Here is a 19995-nt window from a genome sequence, read left to right on the forward strand (position 1 = left end):
ATTGTTTGTGTTCACCAAGGACTGTCAACCTCTGAGGGTAAGGAGCCTAACACAGTCCTTGGCAGTCATTGGCATCAGTAGGCATTTGTTGAATGAACAGACAAGCTTTTCTTGACTGCCTGCTATGTTCAGGCACTGTTTTTGGTGCTGGGGACTCGGTGGTGAGCAAGGCAGACACAGTCCCTGTGTTCCTGGAGCTCTTGGTGTGGGAGGAGACAGATTAAACACACTCTGATTATGAGCTGTGATAAGTGCTAAGAAGGCAAAGAACAGGGCGTGGAAGGGAGACCGTGAAGCAAGTCCGTACTGACTGAATTGAAATCCACTCAGGCGAACATTTTATTTCCTGGCCACCACTTTCATCTCCTGTTTCCCTTCATCTTCCTGAGGGGTCCTTAATTTCAAAAGGGAAGAGCCCTACCCCAGATCTGATATCAGTTGATATAAGATATCTAATATCCGATCAACCCCATAAGGCGGTTGCAAAGTCATGGAAAAACTCCTGAGTGACAGGCGAGGGTGCAGGGCGGTTCCGGGTTCCTGGAGCCACTTGGGTTTCTGCAGGTTGTACCCATTCACCCGGTGGATGCTGCGCTGAGCTGTGAGTAGCACCCAAAGATTCAGGCAACAGTTGCAGGTGCAACAGGCTCCTACATTTGTAGCAGGTAGATGTGTTCCATCCGGTTAGTACTCAAGCCAAGACACTTACCACACTTCAATCTTACAGGTTTGAGCAAATGCTCTAATCACTACGAAGGTTCCAGTTTCATTAAGTGCCACTACCCCCGGTCATAGAGTACACCCAGGATGCTTTTTAACTGAATGTCAGTGAAAGGAGAAGAAAGTGTTGTTCATCTTTTTCCATAAGGAAATAAGACTACAGTCACTGTGATGAGCTCTTGTGTGGTGCTAGGTTTGCAGTGTGTCTGTAGGCTGTTTCCTACTGACTTTGTGGTAGTGACCAGATGGGATCACTGTTAGTAACCCTTGCAAGGGAAAGGGGGCAGGCAGGTGGTGAATTCTGCAGTGACAGCCAGTGGGAAGGCCTGGAAAAGCAAGGTCATTCAGCTGATGGGGAGGACTCCCTGAAGGGAAAGTTCTTACTTCTGTAACGGTTCTCAGTCTAAGAACAGGTTTCCTCTTTAGCCCTTCAGCTGAAGTGGGGTATCAGTGGTGTGAATATCAGGATAAGCAGCCCCAGGTCTCCTCTGCTGTTACTAGATTAAATGCACCTTAAATTGAATCTACATTAAAATGTACCTTATACCATTAACCTTGAATTAGGGTGCTGCCCTAAAATGAAAAAAAAAAAAAAACAAAAACCCAAATTAGTCAAAGAAACCATGCAATAGAAAAAAAAGTTAATCTATGTAAGCTGGTGGTGGTAGTGTGTGTCAGATCCATGTTTGTATTATTGACACAGAGATTTACCTCTTTTTAAAAAGATTCTACTACTTGTGGACTGATTATGTCCATTTAGAGTTAATACTATTTGATATTGAAGGGAGAAAATGGAAACTGAGAAGTAGCATCCTCTGACAGCTTTAGATGCGAGCTTCCCTTCCAGTTTCTCAGTTCTATAGAAATAGATTGGGTTTGAATCATTAGGAACTGGGAAGCGGTTACTTTAGAGTAGTTTGAACTCCAAAAATGAATGAGAAGGTGACAAAGAGAAGTGAAATTAAAATTTTTATCTTTCTTCTGGTTAATTCTTTAAAAAAAATCCAAAAAAAAAAATGGAACAAGAACTGAGCATTTGGAGTAGACACTTACCAGGTTGAGTAGTTTTATGTCAAGTTGCATCTTAATTGTGTCTTGAGAGTGCCCAGTACAAATCCTGGATGGAATAAAGATACATTTCATGTCTTAAATGGCTTTAAACATGAATGATTATTGTACATTTTTAAAGTAGAAAAATAATAGATGTCCATTGTGAGAGATGTGGAAAATGTAAGAATGAGAATATATCTTGTATGATCCCAGGGTCTAGAAATAAACTTTAACTTTTTGGCTAATATTGGATGATCAACACTTCTCTAATAATGTTTAAAAATGTCCATATCTATCTTTATATATGTATATATATTTGAGATGGAGTTTTACTCTTGCTGCCCAGGCTGGAGTGCAGTGACATGATCTCAGCTTCATTCACCTCCTGAGTTCAAGTGATTCTCCTACCTCAGCCTCCTGAGTAGCTGGGATTACAGACATGTGCCACTCCGCCTGGCTAACTTTGTGTTTTTAGTAGAGACAACATTTCTCCATGGTGGTCAGGCTGGTCTCGAACTTCCGACCTCAGATGATCCACCCGACTCGGCCCCCCAAAGTGCTGGGATTATAGGCGTGAGCCACCACCCCCAGCCCATATTTTTGTATTTTTATATAATTGGAACCGCACCAAAAAGATCCTAATCTACTTTACATAGAAATCATGACTAACTTCCTAATTTTATTAAATGTTCTTTTACAACTTTTAAAAATTGTTTTAAACTTTGTATCATAAGAAGTAGAGGGAAGAGTACAGTGTACCCTGATGTACCCATAATGTAAACTTAGTTTTTTCTCACCTCCCAGACTAGATCATTTTGAAGCAAATCCGAGATATGTAATTTCACTTTTCAATAAGTATCTTTAAAAGATAATTTTTTTTTTGATGGAGTCTTACTCTGTTGCCCAGGCTAGTGGCGCAATCTCAGATCACTGCAACCTCTGCCTCCCAGGTTCAAGTGATTCTTGTGTTTCAGCCTCCCCAGCAGCTGAGATTATAGGCAGGTGAGATTACAGGCACACGCCACCATGCCTGCCAAATTTTTGTATTTTTAGTAGAGACGGGGTTTCACCATGTTGGGCAGGTTGATCTTGAACTCCTGACCTCAAGTGATCCACCCACCTTGGCCCCCCCAAAGTGCTGGAATTAAAATCGTGAGCGACTGTGCCTGTCCTAAAAGATAAAAAATTATTACCAACATTGTACCTGAAAATTTAAATAACACATTTCTTAATATAATATCAAATACCTGGTCATTTAAAACATCATTTTTAATAAGTGCAGTCGGCTGGGTGCTGTGGCTCATGCCTGTAATCCCAGCACTTTGGGAGGCTGAGGTGGGTGGATCATGAGGTCAAGAGATCAAGACCATCCTGGCCAACATGGTGAAACCCCGTCTCTACTAAAAATACAAAAAAATTAGCTGGGCATGGTGGCACGCGCCTGCGGTCCCAGCTACTTGGGAGGCTGAGGTGGAAGAATCACTTAAACCCAGGAGGCGGAGGTTGCAGTCAGCCGAGACTGCACCACTACACTCCAGCCTGGTGACAGAGCAAGACTCCATCTCAAAAAAAAAAGTGCAGTCATCAATTGTATGGCAGAACCGTAATTTTTATACAACTTAATTGAGGCGTATTGTGGAGTTAATCTATGATTTTTAGAAAGTTTATGGAGGCTGGGTGCAGTGGCTCAGACCTGTAATCCCAGCACTTTGTGAGGTTGAGTTGGGCAGTTCACCAGGTCAGGAGACGGGGTAACACGGCGAAACCCTGTCTCTACCCAAAATACAAAAATTAGCCGGGAGTGGTGGCAGGTGCCTGCAATCCCAGCTACTCGGGAGGTTGAGGCAGGAGAATTGATTGAACTTGGGAGGTGAAGGTTGCAGTGAGCTGAGATTGCGCCACTGGACTCCAGCCTGGGTGACACAGTGAGACTCTGTCTAAAAAAAAATAAAAAATAAAAAATAAATAAGTTTATGGAGTCATGCATCCATTGCCACAATCGTTTTAGAATATTTCATCACCCCAAAAGCTCCCTCATGCGCATTTATAGTTAATCCTCATTCCTATCTCTAGCCCTAGCACCCACTAATCTGGCTGCCTGTAGGGTTACCTTTTTTTTTTTTTTTTTTTGTGAGACGGAGTTTCGCTCTTGTTACCCAGGCTGGAGTGCAATGCGTGATCTCCGCTCACCGCAACCTCCGCCTCCTGGGTTCAGGCAATTCTGCCTCAGCCTCCCAAGTAGCTGGGATTACAGGCACACGCCACCATGCCCAACTAATTTTTTGTATTTTTAGTAGAGACGGGGTTTCACCATGTTGACCGAGATGGTCTCGATTTCTTGGCCTCGTGATCCATCTGGCTCAGCCTCCCAAAGTGCTGGGATCACAGGTTTGAGCCACCGCGCCTGGCGGTGTAGGGTTACCTTTTCTGGACATTACAATATAAGTGTGATCACACAATATGTGTCCTCTTGTGTCTGGCTCCTTTCACTTAGTATGAAAGTCATCCAGCCCAGGCGCAGTGGCTCACACCTGTAATCCCAGCATTTTGGGAGACCAAGGCTGGTGGGCGAATCACCTGAGGTCAGGAGTTTGAGACCAGTCTGGCCAACATGGTGAAACCCCATCTTTACTAAAAATACAAAAATTAGCCAGGCTGGTGGTTCACATCTGTAATCCCAGCTACTCGGGAGGGTGAGGAAAGAGAACCCGGAAGGTGGAGGTTGCAGTGAGCCAAGATCCTGCTACTGCATTCCAGCCTGGGTGACAGAGTGAGACTCTGTCTCAAAAAAAAAAGGAAGAAAGGAAAGGCATCCCTGTTGTTGCATGGGTCAGTAGTTCATCCCTTTTTATTGCTAAGTAGCATTCCATTGTGTGGATACAGACTGTTATTTATTTATTTATTTTGAGACAGGCTTTTGCTTTCTCACCCAGGCTAGCTTACAGTGGTGTGATCACTGCTCACTGCAGTCTCAACTTCCTGGGGTCAAGAGATCCTCCTAAAACAGCTTTCTGAGTAGCTGGGACCACAGGCATGTGCCACCAGGCCTGGCTAATTTTTTATTTTGTGTAGAGATGGTGTCTCACTATGTTGCCCAGGCTGGTCTCAAACTACTGGCCTCAGGTAGTCCTCCCACCTCAGCCTCCCAAGGTGCTGGGATGATCAACGCAAGCCGCTGTGCCTGGCTATCATTTCTTTAACTGCGCTGATTGTAATTTCTTTAACTGGTTTTTACTATTGTTAGATTTTTGGGCTATCATTTTTTCTTTTTCCCAGAGATTGATGTTATCACAGTTAAATATTTGTCTGTATCCATAGCATTTTCCTTAGGTTAAATTTCTTCATATGATACTGCTGGGCAAAGAATCATTTTCAGGAATTTTTTTTTTTTTGAGACAGGGTCTCGCTCTGTCACCTGGGCTGGAGTGCAGTGGCTCGATCTTGGCTCCTTGCAAGCTTTGCCTCTCGGGCTCAAGCGATTCTTGTGCCTCAGCCTCCCGAGTAGCTGGGATTATGGATGTGCACCACTACATCCGGCTGATTTTTCCTTTTTTTTTTTTTTTTTGTTGAGACAGAGTCTTGCTTTGCTGCCCAGACTGGAGTGCAGTGGCATGATCTCAGCTCACTGCATCCTCTGCCTCCTGGGTTCAAGCAATTCTTCTGCCTCACCTCCTGAGTAGCTGGGATTACAGGCACCTGCCACCGTGCCTGGCTAATTTTTGTATTTTTGTAGTGACGGGATTTCACCATGTTGGTCAAGGCTGGTCTTGAACTCCTGACCTCAGGTGATCTCCCCACCTTGTCCTCCCAAAGTGCTGAGATTACAGGTGTGAGCCATGTACCTGGCCTAATTTTTGTATTTTTAGAAGAGTTGGGTTTTACTATGTTGGCCAGGCTGGATTTTCAGGCTTTTTTGATAATAGTTGACAAATTGCTCTCCAGAAAAGTTGCGACAGTTTATGGTCCTGTTTAATAGTCTATGAGAGTGTACTTCCTCCAAACTTTGCCAGTGTTTTATTTTTTACATAAAAGTATTTTTAAATTATAGAAATTTAAACCGTATTTTTTGGCCGAGCACAGTAGAACATGCCTGTAAACCCAGCACTTTGGGAGGCCGAGGTGGGCAGATCACGAGGTCAAGAGATTGAGACCATGCTAGACAACGTGGTGAGACCCTATCTCTATGAAAAATACAAAAAAAATTAGCTGGGTATGGTGGCGCATGCCTGTAGTCCCAGCTACTCAGGACGCTGAGGGAGGAGACTTGTTTGAACCTGGGAAGCGGAGGCTGCAGTGAGCCGAGATCATGCCACTGTACTCTAGCCTGGTGACAGAGCAAGACTCCGTCTCAAAAAAAGAAAGAAAGAAATTTAAACTGTATTTTTCATTCTTTTTTCAGCTGAACCAGAATGTAAGTTCTTTTCAAAGAAAATTTGTTGGTGAGGTGAAGAGGTGTGAAGAACTAGAGCGAATATTGGGTAAGTTTATTTTCTGATTTAATAACTTAAATAATTACCTTTTTATAGGCAAACTTTGTTCAGTTTAGAAATATTAGAAAATATAGGCAAGCAGAAAGGAAAAAAAGAAATTATATTTTCATCATTCAGAGGTAATCACAGTTACGAAGGCATGCATTATTTTTCTGTATTTTTTATTACTCATCTGTAAAAGTAAAGATTTACAAACGTCACGGCCAGGCTGTCTTGCTGCACTCTTGTTTTTAGTTTACAGTACTTACTAGAACATCTTTTCGTGTCAGTAGACGTAGATTCTGACCCATCATTGTTTTTGATGGGCACGTCGTATTTGATTGCATTAATATTAGTGTGCCATGACTTACTTAACCAATCCCTTGTAGTTTATTATAACTTAAAAACATTGTACATGTTAATATATTTCCTAATTTAAAATTTTATCAAGGAACAAGGGAGGCAGGAAATGGCAGATAGATGGGTTGACAGTAATTTCCTTTTTCTGGGGGCTTCCTTTGTCACTGTTTTAGGTGGGTGCTCTCCGATTGTTAAGCATTTAAACTCAGTAGCCCAGGGCTACTTCTTTTATCTCTAAAATCTTTATGATCTTAGCCTGATATTAGTCATTATCAGGTCAAGCCTTGAGGTTCTCACTGAAGTGGAGGGGAATGGCAGACAATGGACTGAAGTACAAAGCTTGTTTTTTTGTTTTTGAGATGGAGTCTCCCTTTGTCACCCAGGCTGCAGTGCAGTGGTGTGATCTCGGCTCACTGCAGTCTCCACCTCCTGGGTTCCTGGGATTCTCCTGCCTCAGCCTCCGAGTAGCTGGAACTGTAGGTGTGTGCCATCACACCTGGCTAATTTTTGCATTTTTAGTAGAGATGGGGTTTTGCTATGTTGGCCAGGCTGGTCTTAAACTTCTGACCACCCACCTTGGCCTTCCAAAATGCTGGGATTACAGGTGTGAGTCACTATGCCTGGGCTATTTTTTTAGGTTGGGGATTTTTAAGAGTAACAGGAAATTTTAGTCATCTGAAATCTAGTCCTGTTCATATTGCTTGAGGTCCTAGTTATTTGCGTGGCTTGTGTATGTATGTTAGTGGCATCATATTCCAGTCTTTGCAACCTGGGCGAGTCCTTGGACAGATGGTATATTTAGAATGAGCATTTTAAAGGCAGGGCAAAAGTGATAACATATTTGGCATATCTAGGACTTCCTGTAGCTTAAACTGTTTCAAAAGAATGCAGGACTGGACATGATGGGGGTAATTCCAGCACTTTGGGAGGCCAAGGTGGGAAGATCACTTGAGTCTAGGAGTTTGAGACCATTCTGGGCAACATACTGAGACCCTGTCTCCATAAAAAATAAAATAAGCCAGGCAAGGTGGCCTGTGCCTGTCTTTGGTACTTGGGAGACTCAAATGGGAGGATTGCTTGAGCCCAGGAATTTGAGGTTACCACGAGCCGGGATGACATACCACTGTACTCCAGCCTGGGCAGCAGAGTGCGACCCCATAAGAATACAGACTTAAAAAAGTAAAAAAGGGCTCCTCAAATTTAGGTGTAAGCTAGGCATGGTGGAGCACATGTCTGTAGTCTCAGTTACTCTGAAGGCAGAGGCAGGAGGCTCTCTTGAGCCCAGGAGTTCAAGGCCAGCCTGGGCAACATAGTGAGACCCCCCCCATCTCTTAAAAAAAAAGAATAAATTCAAATATAAATTGGTTAAAACAATTTGCATTCATTTCTAGAAACCTCTTAAACCCAGGTGTTTCTTTTGCTATCTTGGTAAGACATAATTTCTTTTTTTTTCCTCCTTCCTTCTTTACCCGCCTCTCTCCCTCTGTAAACTAATTAGTAACACTTCTAAATGTTAGGCCTGATAATGACTAGCAAGTGTTGTGACTTTTATCCTAAGGAAAGGGATGCTTCATGGAACTGAAAACATAAACCAAATAGAGTCGTTAATTTTGGCTGGTGTACTATTAGTTTCATGAATCTAGTTTTTTTTTTTTTTTTAATTTTATTTTTAATGACCGAAACAAAAAACATCTAAAACCACAGCTCCTAGAAGAACCACTTGTTCTTGCCAGTCTGTCTTATACCATTCTTTGAACTTGATCTTCCGTTGGGCCTTGCGTTTAAGAGCAGGGTCTCTGAAGACCCTAATGGTTTTGTCCAACGGGATTTCCACAGGGTACCTTGTGGGCATGAGGTCATTATAGTTATAAACCTTCACAGAAGACTTGATCTTTGACCTCTTGGCAATCTTCTTGCACGTGGCAGCTGACCCCAGGGTTACCGGCCGTCTGTGTGGTCTGCGGCTGCTCTGCGCTGGTTAGTTAGGCTCTCCCTTGTGTGGTCTTCATCAGCTCGGGGCACCAAGCTCAGCAGGAGATGAAATCCCACAAAGGCCTCTTGGAGTCCTTTTGGGTTTTACGGGGGTTGGGGAGGGCACATTAACCAAATAAATGCGTCAACCAGAAAATGTTACTGCAGGGGCGGTCTGAGGTGCCATCATCAGTGTTCTTCACGAGCTTTGGCTTTGTGTCCAGAGTAGTATCTGGTCACGACTGGCACCACTTTCTCGGGTTTCACGAACTTGCCCATTTTTAGAGCCACCCTGACACTTGCTCCCACAGGCTGTGGATGGCAGTGAGTGGAAGACCCAGCCTAGCTTCTGAATCTAGTTTTTAACTTCAGTGGTAAAGCAGTTGAAGCTGTCCTCTGCCGCAGCCTCGGGCTGACTGGGAATTGCAGGAGTGCCTGGCCCTTGGCGCTGGGTGGGTTTCTGGGTGGTGGTTGTGATTTTCTTGATGGATTGATGGATGCCCGTCTCTCTCTGAGGGCATCTGCAGAGAACTCACATTGCCAGCTTCTGTGGGGGCTATTGTGGTTCCGTCACTTGGGTTATCCCTACACTTCTCAGTGTGCCCAACCTCTGCTTCATTCTGCAGATGTAGAGACAGCTGACTCAAAAGTTCTTTAACTAGAATATTAGAAATGAAAAAATAGGGGGGGGATTTCAGAAAAGGTTTATCCAGACTGTTGTTAATTCTTTTCTAACCACTAGGAAATAGAAGAGGTGGTTGTTTATTTTGTCTCTGCAGCAGATCTCTCTAGGCAGCATTGTTTTTGGAAACAAGATTGCCAAAAGTGCCCAAGAAGTCACTTGGAGCGATCAAGATTTTTGTGCATTTAGACATTGATTTGTAGATGACCTGGGAAAGGCTGGGATTTAAAACGTTTCTGACTGAAAAGTATTTTAGTAAAATAGTATCTGACTGTTTAACTTTTATTTCCACAGTGTATTTGGTCCAGGAAATTAATAGAGCAGATATTCCCCTTCCTGAAGGAGAGGCCAGCCCTCCTGCGCCACCCCTGAAACAGGTTCTGGAAATGCAGGTAACTTGCTTCTGAAGAAGCGATTTGCAGCCATTGATCTCAGGGCCGCTTACTTACTTATTTTATGTTGTCTAATGCTTTTCTGCCTTTTTTCTCAAAACCACGGAAAATGGTGATCTCTCTAGGCAGAGAGATTAAAGACTACTATCATGATTCACCCTCAGTAATAGATTATCTGTGATAAATTTTAATGGTAATTCAGTTTTCTTTTACAGTGTAAGGTGTGTGAGTCCTTCCCAGGTGGTGATGAATCGGGCCATCAAGCCTGGTTCATGATCTTACACTGTTTCAGAAAGTTCATCCCAGGGTCACCCATGCCTTAGCTGCCTCTTCTTGTGCAAGGAATTAAGGCTTCAGTTGTGTGCCTTCACAGCCCTCCCACATTCACGTTGGCCCTCCCCCCTCTAATTTTTGGAAGCTGGTATGCAGTCTATGGGTTGTGTTGGGGGGGCAGCAAGCAGCATTCTGTCACCCTGAGTTCTCTGGCTGATGTGCTGGGGATACAGGTGTCCCCGATGAGAGCACTTGCCTGTGCTGTTTATTAGTATCCCCCGCCCTGTGAATTCCTTTCTCACCCTGTGAAATAGGCCGGAGCTCTTAATATCTCTTCTAAAACAATTATCATTGTATAACTGAAGCCATTCAATTGCTGCCTCCTCTGTTTGGTTATCTGGGATGAAGTCATTCAGCACTTGAGGAGACTCCAGAGAGAACCCTCCAACCAGATGAGTAAAAGCAGTCATAGTGATGACTGAGTACAGCGTCAGGCAAAGCAGAAGTAATGAACGTAGTATGTTAAGTGGTTTTTTGAATACAAGTTTTCATTGACTCAGTGATTTGCTTTACAGATTTTTGCTTCTCTTGTTTTAATACTTAGGGTTTTTTTTTTGTTTTTTTTTTTTGAGACAAAGTCTCACTCTGTCACCCGGGCTGGAGTTCAGTGGTGCGATCTTGGCTCACTGTAGCATCTGCCTCCCAGGTTCAAGCAATTCTCCTGCTTCAACCTCCCTAGTAGTTGGGACTACAGGTGTGTGCCACCATGCCCAGCTAATTTTTGTATTATTAGTAGAGATGTGGTTTCACCATATTAGCCAGGCTGGTCTCAAACTCCTGACTTTGTGATTTGTTTATCTTGGCCTCCTAAAGTGCTGGGATTATAGCCATGAGCCACGGCGCCCAGCAATGTTTAAGTATTTCAAAGGATGTTTAGTGGGTAATTAATTATTAAAGATTCTCATGAATTTTTTTTTTTGAGGTAGAGTCTTGCTCTGTTGCCCAGGCTAGAGTGCAGTGGCACGATCTCGGCTCACTGTAACCTCCGTCTCCTGGGTTCAAGCAATTCTCCTGCCTCAGCCTCCCAAGTAGCTGGGATTACAGGTGCCTGTCACTGTGCCTGGCTAATTTTTATATTTTTAGTAGAGACAGTGTTTCAGCATCTTGGCCAGGCTGGTCTTGAACTCCTGACCCCGTGATCCACCCATCTCAGCCTACCAAAGTGCTGGGATTATAAGTGTGAGCCACTGCTCCTGGCAGATTCTCATGAATTTTTATGCTCAATTAATTGTGTAAAAGTGACTGCATAGAAACTCATATGCTAGAGACTAGGAAAATATGTTAGAAAAGGTTATCTAAACATATTCTGTGTTGCAAAAAAAGGAAATGTAGACTTAGAGAGGAGGATTCTTTGATGCGTGACATGGATAAGCAGACAAGGGAGATCCGCGAGAAATGATGGCACTTGCAGATAGAGAAGAGGGCCAGTCTTGGGGATCTCATGGTCATTACAGCCTCCGGAATGTTTTAGCTCATATGTGGCATGAACTTCACAAAAATTACCTGAATTAATATAAAACAATACATGGGCTTTTATTTCTTTTTTTTTTATTATTTATTTTGAGAAGGAGTCTTGCTCTGTTGCCCAGGCTGGAGTGCAATTGTGCCATCTCCACTCACTGCAACCTTTGTCTCCTGGGTTCAGGTGATTTTCCTGCCTCAGCCTCCTGAGTAGCTGGGATTACAGGTGTACACCATCAGGTTCAGCTAATTTTTTTGTATTTTTAGCAGAGACAGGGTTTTGCCATGTTGGCCAGGCTCGTCTCAAACTCCTGACCTCAAGTGACTCACCCTCCTCAGTCTCCCAAAGTGCTGGGATTACAGGCCTGTGAGCCACTGTGCCTGGCCAATAATGGGCTTTTAAAACCTTTGCTTGTTTTCTTATCCCTACCAAACTCATATAAATTCTGACTTTTTTGTTTTTTTTTTTTGAGACGGAGTTTCGCTCCTGTTACCCAGGCTGGAGTGCAATGGCGTGATCTCGGCTCACCTCAACCTCTGCCTCCTGGGTTCAGGCAATTGTCCTGCCTCAGCCTCCTGAGTAGCTGGGATTACAGGCACACACCACCATGCCCAGCTAATTTTTTGTATTTTTAGTAGAGACGGGGTTTCACCATGTTGACCAGGATGATCTCGATCTTTTCACCTCGTGATTCACCCGCCTCGGCCTCCCAAAGTGCTGGGATTACAGGCGTGAGCCACCACGCCCGGCCCCACACTTGTGCTTAATGATTAAAGGCCAGGTTCTGAGACCTAAAGCAAACACCGTTTGTGGGTGATAAATCTGGTTGCCTTCCCCTTGAGAGAGCCATCTGGCCTGTGAAAGATTAAAGGTTACTTTTAGGATCACATGAGTAAACAAGTTATTCAGTTAAACTACTTCACATTCCCTAGTTATTTGCTTTTATCAACTAAAGGTAAAGGGAATTAACGCTGCTTTCAACCAAAACTTCTACTGAAACTATATGCAAACTTCTCGGCCTTCCAAGAAGGTTTGTGACTATATTCTATAATTTTACAATCTTTCTAATGACCAGCTTGGCCAACATGGTGAAACCTCTTCTCTACTAAAAATACACACAAAAAAATAGCTGGGTGTGGTGGTACACACCTATAGTCCCAGCTACCCAGAGAAGGCTGAGGCAGGAGAATTGCTTGGAGGTTGCAGTGAACCAAGATTGCGCCACTGTACTCCAGCCCTGGGTGACACAGCAAGACTCAATCTCAAAAAAAAAAAAAGAAACACTACAGGTTTTGGTATATTGTACGAAAATTGTTGGAATCACAACTGGAAGTAATCCAACCTCTTAAGTAACTACTATTTTGTTTTAGGAGCAGTTGCAGAAGCTTGAGGTTGAACTGAAAGAAGTTACTAAGAACAAGGAGAAACTGAGGAAGAACTTGCTGGAACTGATTGAGTACACTCACATGCTGAGAGTGACAAAAACCTTTGTGAAACGCAACGTCGAGGTACTGAATGACTCGTGAGGAAATACAATTTCATTTATAAAAATCTATAGACTTTATTTTGCTATTAGTTCATATAGATACGTTGCTTTTTAAAAAGAGATTAAATTTATTTATTTGTTTATTTTTTTTTTTGAAATGGAGTTTTGCTCTTGTTTACCAAGCTGGAATCAAGTGGCACGATCTCAGCTCACTGCACTCTCTGCCTTCCGGGTTTAGAGATTTTCCTGCCTCAGCCTCTTTAGTAGCTGAGATTACAGGCACTGCCCATCACCACACCTGTAATTTTTTGTATTTTTAGTAGAGATGGGGTTTCACCATGTTGGCCAGGCTGGTATCAAACTCCTGACCTCAGTTGATCCACCCGCCTCAGCCTCCCAAAGTGCTGGGACCATAGGGGTGAGCCACCATGCCCGGCCTTAAGAGATTAAATTTAAACCTTGACCTTATTTTTCAGTTGGATTATATGACTTAAAAAAAAGTTTTAAAGAGCCATTTCCTGTGTTAGTTGTTTTTAGCATTACAGTACTAAATATTTATAAAATGGTTTAGTTTGTGGTTGAAAAAAATTTTTATGAGCATGGGAAATAAATTGAACGAAGGACATTGAACTCTAAAATTTAGTTTTTCCAAATTGCTGAGTAAAGGAAGTAAAAGAATAATCTATAATTTCTAACAATAGGTCAGATACAGTGGCTTACACCTGTAATCCCAGCACTTTGGGAGGCCAAGGCCAGAGGATGGCCTGAGCCCAAGAATTCAAGACCAACCTGAACATAGTGAGAATTAATATGAGACCTTGTCTATACAAAAAATAAAAAACTAGCTGAGCGTGGTGGTGCACACCTGTAGTCCCAGCTACCAGGGAGGCTGAGGTGAGAGGATCACTTGAGCCCAGAAGTTTGAGGCTGCAGTGAGCTGTGATTATGCTATTGTACTATAGCCTGAGTGACAGAGTGAGACTCTGTACCATTATCCAAAAGAAAAGAAAAGAAAAGAAAAGGATAAAGAATAGTCCATGTAGTAGCATTTTACAGAGCTGAGTATAAAAGAAAAAAAGTGCATCTGAGGCCGGGCATGGTGGCTCACGCCTGTAATCCCAGCACTTTGGGAGCCCAAGGTGGGCAGATCACAAGGTCAGGAGTTCAAGATCAGCCTGGCCAACATGGTGAAACCCCATCTCTACTAAAAATACACAAATTAGCTGGTCATGGTGGTGCGTGCCTGTCTCTCAGCTACTCGGGACGCTGAGGCAGGAGAATTGCTTGAATGGGGACCTGGGAGGTGGAGGTTGCAGTAAGCCAAGATCACATCATTGCACCCCAGCCCGGGCTACAGAGCAAGACTCTGTCTCAAAAAAAGAAAAGTGCATCTGTTCTAAACTTTGTTTCATTTGATATAATAGTGGTCTCTGATAAAGTTGCTCTATCTTGGATGAAGGCAGTGAATTAAACTCTTAAGTGTCTTTTATGTAAATGTCTTCAAGTGGCTTACAAATAAGGGATGGGGAAGTTATCTTTTTATTTATGAGAGGTGAGTTACAGATCTAAGTTGTTTTGGAAGCCTTTGCACCCAGATCTAAGAAGTTAGTTAGGATGTCCTGTAAACTTGTTTGGAAATTTGACATGAGAAATAAAGTGTCACTTTTAATGAAACACACAGAGTTTCATATGTCTCTTTCTAGTTTGAACCCACTTATGAAGAATTCCCGTCCTTAGAGAATGAATCTTTGTTGGATTACAGCTGTATGCAGAGGCTGGGAGCAAAACTGGGGTAGGTGACAAGGCCTGGCATGTCAGGCTTCATACTGCTCTTCTTGTAAAAGGCAGATGAGCTCCATAGAGGGGATGAATGGGGACCATTCTTTGTTTTTCTTTTCTTTTTTCTCCCATAGCAATAGAATGGGGACCATTTTAAAGCCTAGGGTTGAATGAAAGATAGTGAATATTTGTTTAAGAAAACACTGTACTCCTGTACTTGTTGAAATGAATTACTCAGCTCTATTGACTTTTTTACTCAATACAATGGAAATTTATTCTTTTGGTATAATGAGCTGGAAAGAAATAACACTTATGTCATTCAGTGTTACTTCTGTAAGCCTAAAACAATTGGTCATTCAGGCATCAGATCCTGTCTGGTAGAAACTTGGTGGCTAAACTGAATTGGTTAATTTTTTTTGAGACAGAGTTTCACTCTTGCTGTCCAGGCTAGAGTGCAATGGCACGATCTCGGCTCACCACAACCTCTGCCTCCCAGGTTCAAGCGATTGTCCTGCCTTAGCCTCCTGAGTAGCTGGAATTACAGGTGTGCACTGCCATGCCTGGCTAATTTTCTATTTTTTAAAGTAGAGATGGGGTTTCTCCATGTTGACCAGGCTGGTTTTGAACTCCTGACTTCAGGTGATCTGCCCGCCTTGGCCTCTGAAAGTGCTGGGATTACAGGCTTGAGCCACCGTGTCCGACATAATTTTTTAATTAATCCCACTTTAAAGTTCTCCTTCTGCTGTTTATTGTTTCTGCTTACTGACACTAATGGTAATCTGTTTTCTCATGTGATTTTTAAAATTACTATGAACTCATATTTCACAGTTCCTGATCTGAAGGAATTCACTGATGTTTAGTTTGAGGATGTTTTCCTCCAGAGAGAATTTGTTTTGACATTTGCCAGGTACCTGGGAGTGCTCTGTCAACCTGTGGTTATAAATTCTTAGGGAAGACTTCTCGCTTCATCTAGAACCAAAATGGAAATAAAAAAGTTTACATGTAGGCTCCAGGCTCCTTAGCAAGGCGGGTTTTTTTCTGGTCCACCCATTCACTGAAGGTGTAGCTCTTTGTGCATGGAGCAGTCCCAGCCGCAGAGAGGAGTCACTTGTATTTGCTCACCTTATCTAGACCCAGTTCTTGGCTCCTGCGTCCCATGCTGACATTAACATAAGGCTTTAAGATACTGGGTTCAACGTCATAATCAGGACAGCTGTGAGGTCCTGTTTTCCCTTTGGATTCCAAGAATTTTTTTTTTTTTTTTTTTGAGTCGGAGTTGCTCTGTTGCCCAGGCTAGAGTGCAGTGGTGAGATCTTGGCTCACCGCAGGCTCTCCTTCCTGGGTTCAAGTGATTCTTCTGCTTCAGCCTCCTGAGTAGCTGGGATACCAAGCGTTTGCCACCACGCCTGGCTAATATTTGTGTTTTTAGTAGAGATGGGGTTTCACCATCTTGGCCAGGCTGGTCTTGAACTTCTGATCTGGTGACCTACCTGCCTCAGCCTCCCAAGGTGCTGGGATTACAGGCGTGAGCCACCGTACCCAGCCAAGAATTTCTCTTTATTATAAGCTCATCTATACATTTAAAAAGAAGCTTGAAAAATATTCTACCCAGCACTTGAGATGTTTTGCTGTTGGAGGGCTTTCAGGATATATTCGCCACTTGGTTTGCCGCTTGGTAGAGATGGAAGTCTTCATCATTCTTTTAATGTAGTTTCCTAACATTTATTGCTTTCAGTTGACTACAGGTTGACTTTATTGTCTCACAGATTTGTGTCTGGCCTGATCAACCAAGGAAAAGTGGAAGCATTTGAAAAAATGTTGTGGAGAGCCTGCAAAGGGTACACCATCGTGTCCTATGCAGAACTGGACGAGTCCCTCGAAGACCCTGAAACAGTGAGTAAATGTCACCATCACCTTTTGGCAATGATGGAGTGACAGCAGAGCTGGAGATAAGGTAGAAAGAATGTTTTCTCCTGAATGCTTTGATAAGTTGTTACCCTGATGCATTATATCCTCAACCATATGTGTGTATATAGTTCCTGAAATCAAGGACATTGTCTTAGATAGCCACAATATGACTGTCAGTCAGGAAATGAATATAGATACTTTACTACATCCTGAGCCTTGAATATCATTCAGGTTTCACCAGCTGTCCTAGTACTGTCCAAGCAAATAATTTAATTAAGCATCACCTGTAGATGTAGTTGTCATGTCTTCCTGTCTTTTTTTAAACTTTGTTTGTTTTTTTTTTTGAGACGGAGTTTCGCTCTTGTTACCCAGGCTGGAGTGCAATGGCGCGATCTCGGCTCACTGCAACCTCCGCCTCCTGGGTTCAGGCAATTCTCCTGCCTCAGCCTCCTGAGTAGCTGGGACTACAGGCACATGCCACCATTCCCAGCAACTTTTTTTGTATTTTTAGTAGAGATGGGGTTTCACCATGCCGACCAGGATGGTCTTGATCTCTTGACCTCGTGACCCACCCGCCTCGGCCTCCCAAAGTGCTGGGATTACAGGCGTGAGCCACCACACCTGGCCGGGTGTGCTCATTGTTATCCGGGGGTTGCTTTTCCTTGGGTATGTCAGAGGTAGCTTGGGGACACACAAAAGTACATGCGCATATACATTTACAGCTATAGACCCAACTCCATCTGTCCCCACGTACACACCTAACAGCTGTGGGGCTGAATAGTTCGGAAGACAGGGTGGAGGCAGGGGAGAGACAGAGTCATAATCACCATTATGATAGCTCTGTTTTTTAGACTTCACAGTAAAGGTAACTTGCTTTTAATGAGGATGAACTGCTGATCTACTAAAGGTAGAAAAAGAACTTGTTTTGTTAATTTTGGGAAAGGTTCTTATTTTTTTTCTAGGTTGGCCTCAGGAATTTTGGCTGCAAGATTAATACACATCCCGTAGTAGTTTTGACACAAAAAGAGAAATTTGACTGTCATTTATTTAAATTTTTTATTGATTTTTATTTTTTAGACGGAGTGTTACTCTTTCACCCAGGCAGGAGTGCAATGGTGCGATCTCAGCTCACTGCAACCTCCACCTCCTGGATTCAAGCTATTCTCCTCTCGGCCCCCTGAGTAGCTGGGATTACAGGTGCACACTACCACACCCAGTTCATTTTTGTATTTTTAGTAGAGACGGGGTTTCACCATGTTGGCCAGGCTGGTCTTGAACTCCTGACCTTAGGTGATGCACTGCCTTGGCCTCCCAAAATGCTGGGATTACAGACATGAGCCACTGTGCGCAGCCTGTGATTTGTTTTTGATTTTCTAAAATAAAAATCTAATCAATTTGAAATCTAATCAGTTATGCTGTTCATTAACCACACACCTGTAATATTTTCTGCTGTTTTGTAGCTTTTGTAACTGCCAATAGTCATCTGTTAATTGTCCTTCAGTTGTGACTTGGTGACTTTTCTATTTCAAGCTGATGACTAAAACTAAGATCAAACCTGCTCTGAAGTAGCATTTACATATTTTTTGAGTTTCTTTGTTAAGAGAAAATACCAGTCATTCTCATGCATAGCATTTACTCAAGTTAAAAAAATATTTTTAAAATAGAATTTGTAAGTTCTCTTGGGCCTCTTTAACTGTGTCTGCCTCCTGGGTTCAAGCGATTCTCCTGCCTCAACCTCCCAAGTAGCTGGGATTACAGGTGCCCGCCACCATGCCCAGCTGATTTTTTAATTTTTAGTGGAGACAAGGTTTCACCATGTTGGCCAGGCTGGTCTCGAACTCCTGATCTCAAGTGATTGCATGCCTTGGCCTCCCAAAGTGCTGGGATTACAGGCGTGAGCCACCGCGCCTGGCCTCTTGTGCCAAATTTTTATGGAATATGGTAAAGAGCAGTAAACATCTCTGAAGGCATACAGAGAATGGATAGATGTATGTCTTGAAAATACAGTCCTGTCCCCATAGTTATAAAGAAAATGCGTGTTCATTGTAGAAAATTGGGAACGATGTAGAAAACACTCTTTAGCTTCCTCTTCTGAGCTACTGCTGACATGCCAGTGTATGTTCTCTCAATCATTTTCTGGATAAGATAGGGGTGTTTTATTTGGTAACTTTGACTCAGGTTCTAGGATTTGTTTATAGCATCAGGTTTAGTATCTTTTGGGTTCAATGTTTGACCCCCTTGAAGTCATTACAGACGCCAGAGACTATTTTTAGCCATTTTCTCCCGTTAGTGTCCTTTCTAAATGCTGACCATTCTCTCTGCATCAAAGCTAGACGTGGGTGCTGTCTTTGGTTGTATAGTTTGTGTTTTTCTGTTGTATGGCACCTCTTCTGCCTTGTGCCTTAAGTTGTTGTGTTGCCCAGGCTGGTCTTGAACTCCTGAGCTCAAACAGTCCTCCTGCCTTGGCCCTCTAGAATGTTGGGATTACTGTTCCGGGCCTCTTTTTTTTTTGAGACGGAGTTCAGGATGGTCTCTTATCTCTTGACCTCGTGACCCACCCGCCTCGGCCTCCCAAAGTGCTGGGATTACAGGCGCTGGCCATGTTCCCGGCCTCTTTTTCCTGGTTTGAACTCTTTTCTGACAGTGTGAAGTCGGCTTCCATCATTCACAGTGTGTTTGGTGGCTTGCTCAGTTAATGACTTATTCATTGTGTTCATTCTCCCAGCCACATCCTCCCCCTCCCGCTCCTGCCACCCCTTCCCTCCCACCACTACCTGCCCATGCTGTGCTGTAGCTCCCCAGCCTGTACTCCTGTTCCCTGAGGCCCAGGGCTCAATTTTTGGACAGCTTCCCTCTTCTTTTTGCCCTTAGGGATCTCACAGAATTTTATGTCCCAAATGTATATATTCCTAGCTTGAACCTGTCCCCATAATATTAGACTTTTAAGTCTGTCTATTCCATATCTCCTTTTAAGTATCTTGAAGACGTTTTTCTGCTTTTGCCTGAAACTGAACATGTGATCATACTTGCCCTTCCAGACCCACTGATGTAACTGCGCAGGCTGAAAGCTCTGGGTTTCTCCCCACTCTTAATCTGTTTCTCGAGTCTCACTTGACTCCCGCAGCAGATCTGGTGACCATGTCTTTTAAATAGGGAGTCTGGCCACCTCTCCTCACTCTGCCTCCCTCCTTGTCCAGGTCTCGTCCCCGCATCTGCCTCGCCTGGCTGGGCTCCTGCTCCTGCCTCTGCCTTGCCCTGGTCTCTTCTCCTGGCATCCTGAACGATCCCCAGGAAACCACAGTCAGATCATTTCATTCCTCTACTCAGGACCCTCCAGGGGCCTCCTATTTTCCTCACCAAAACCCCTCGGAGGCGCATAGTGG

The 19995-nt window shown here is 43.4% G+C and overlaps 1 protein-coding gene across 1 annotated transcript in view; it reads left to right on the plus strand.

Annotated features, from left to right (window-relative positions):
- Window positions 1–19995, plus strand: part of ATP6V0A2 (ATPase H+ transporting V0 subunit a2) — a 50127-nt gene that overhangs the window by 1078 nt on the left and 29054 nt on the right. The window contains exons 2-6 of the mRNA XM_003733875.5: window positions 6170–6248; window positions 9547–9644; window positions 12810–12947; window positions 14629–14717; window positions 16471–16597. Coding sequence (XP_003733923.1) covers window positions 6170–6248; window positions 9547–9644; window positions 12810–12947; window positions 14629–14717; window positions 16471–16597 — 531 coding nt within the window. The remainder of the gene's footprint in view (window positions 1–6169; window positions 6249–9546; window positions 9645–12809; window positions 12948–14628; window positions 14718–16470; window positions 16598–19995) is intronic.

The sequence above is a fragment of the Callithrix jacchus genome, chromosome 9, assembly GCF_049354715.1.
Source record: "Callithrix jacchus isolate 240 chromosome 9, calJac240_pri, whole genome shotgun sequence".
Classification (NCBI taxonomy): Eukaryota; Metazoa; Chordata; class Mammalia; order Primates; family Cebidae; genus Callithrix; species Callithrix jacchus.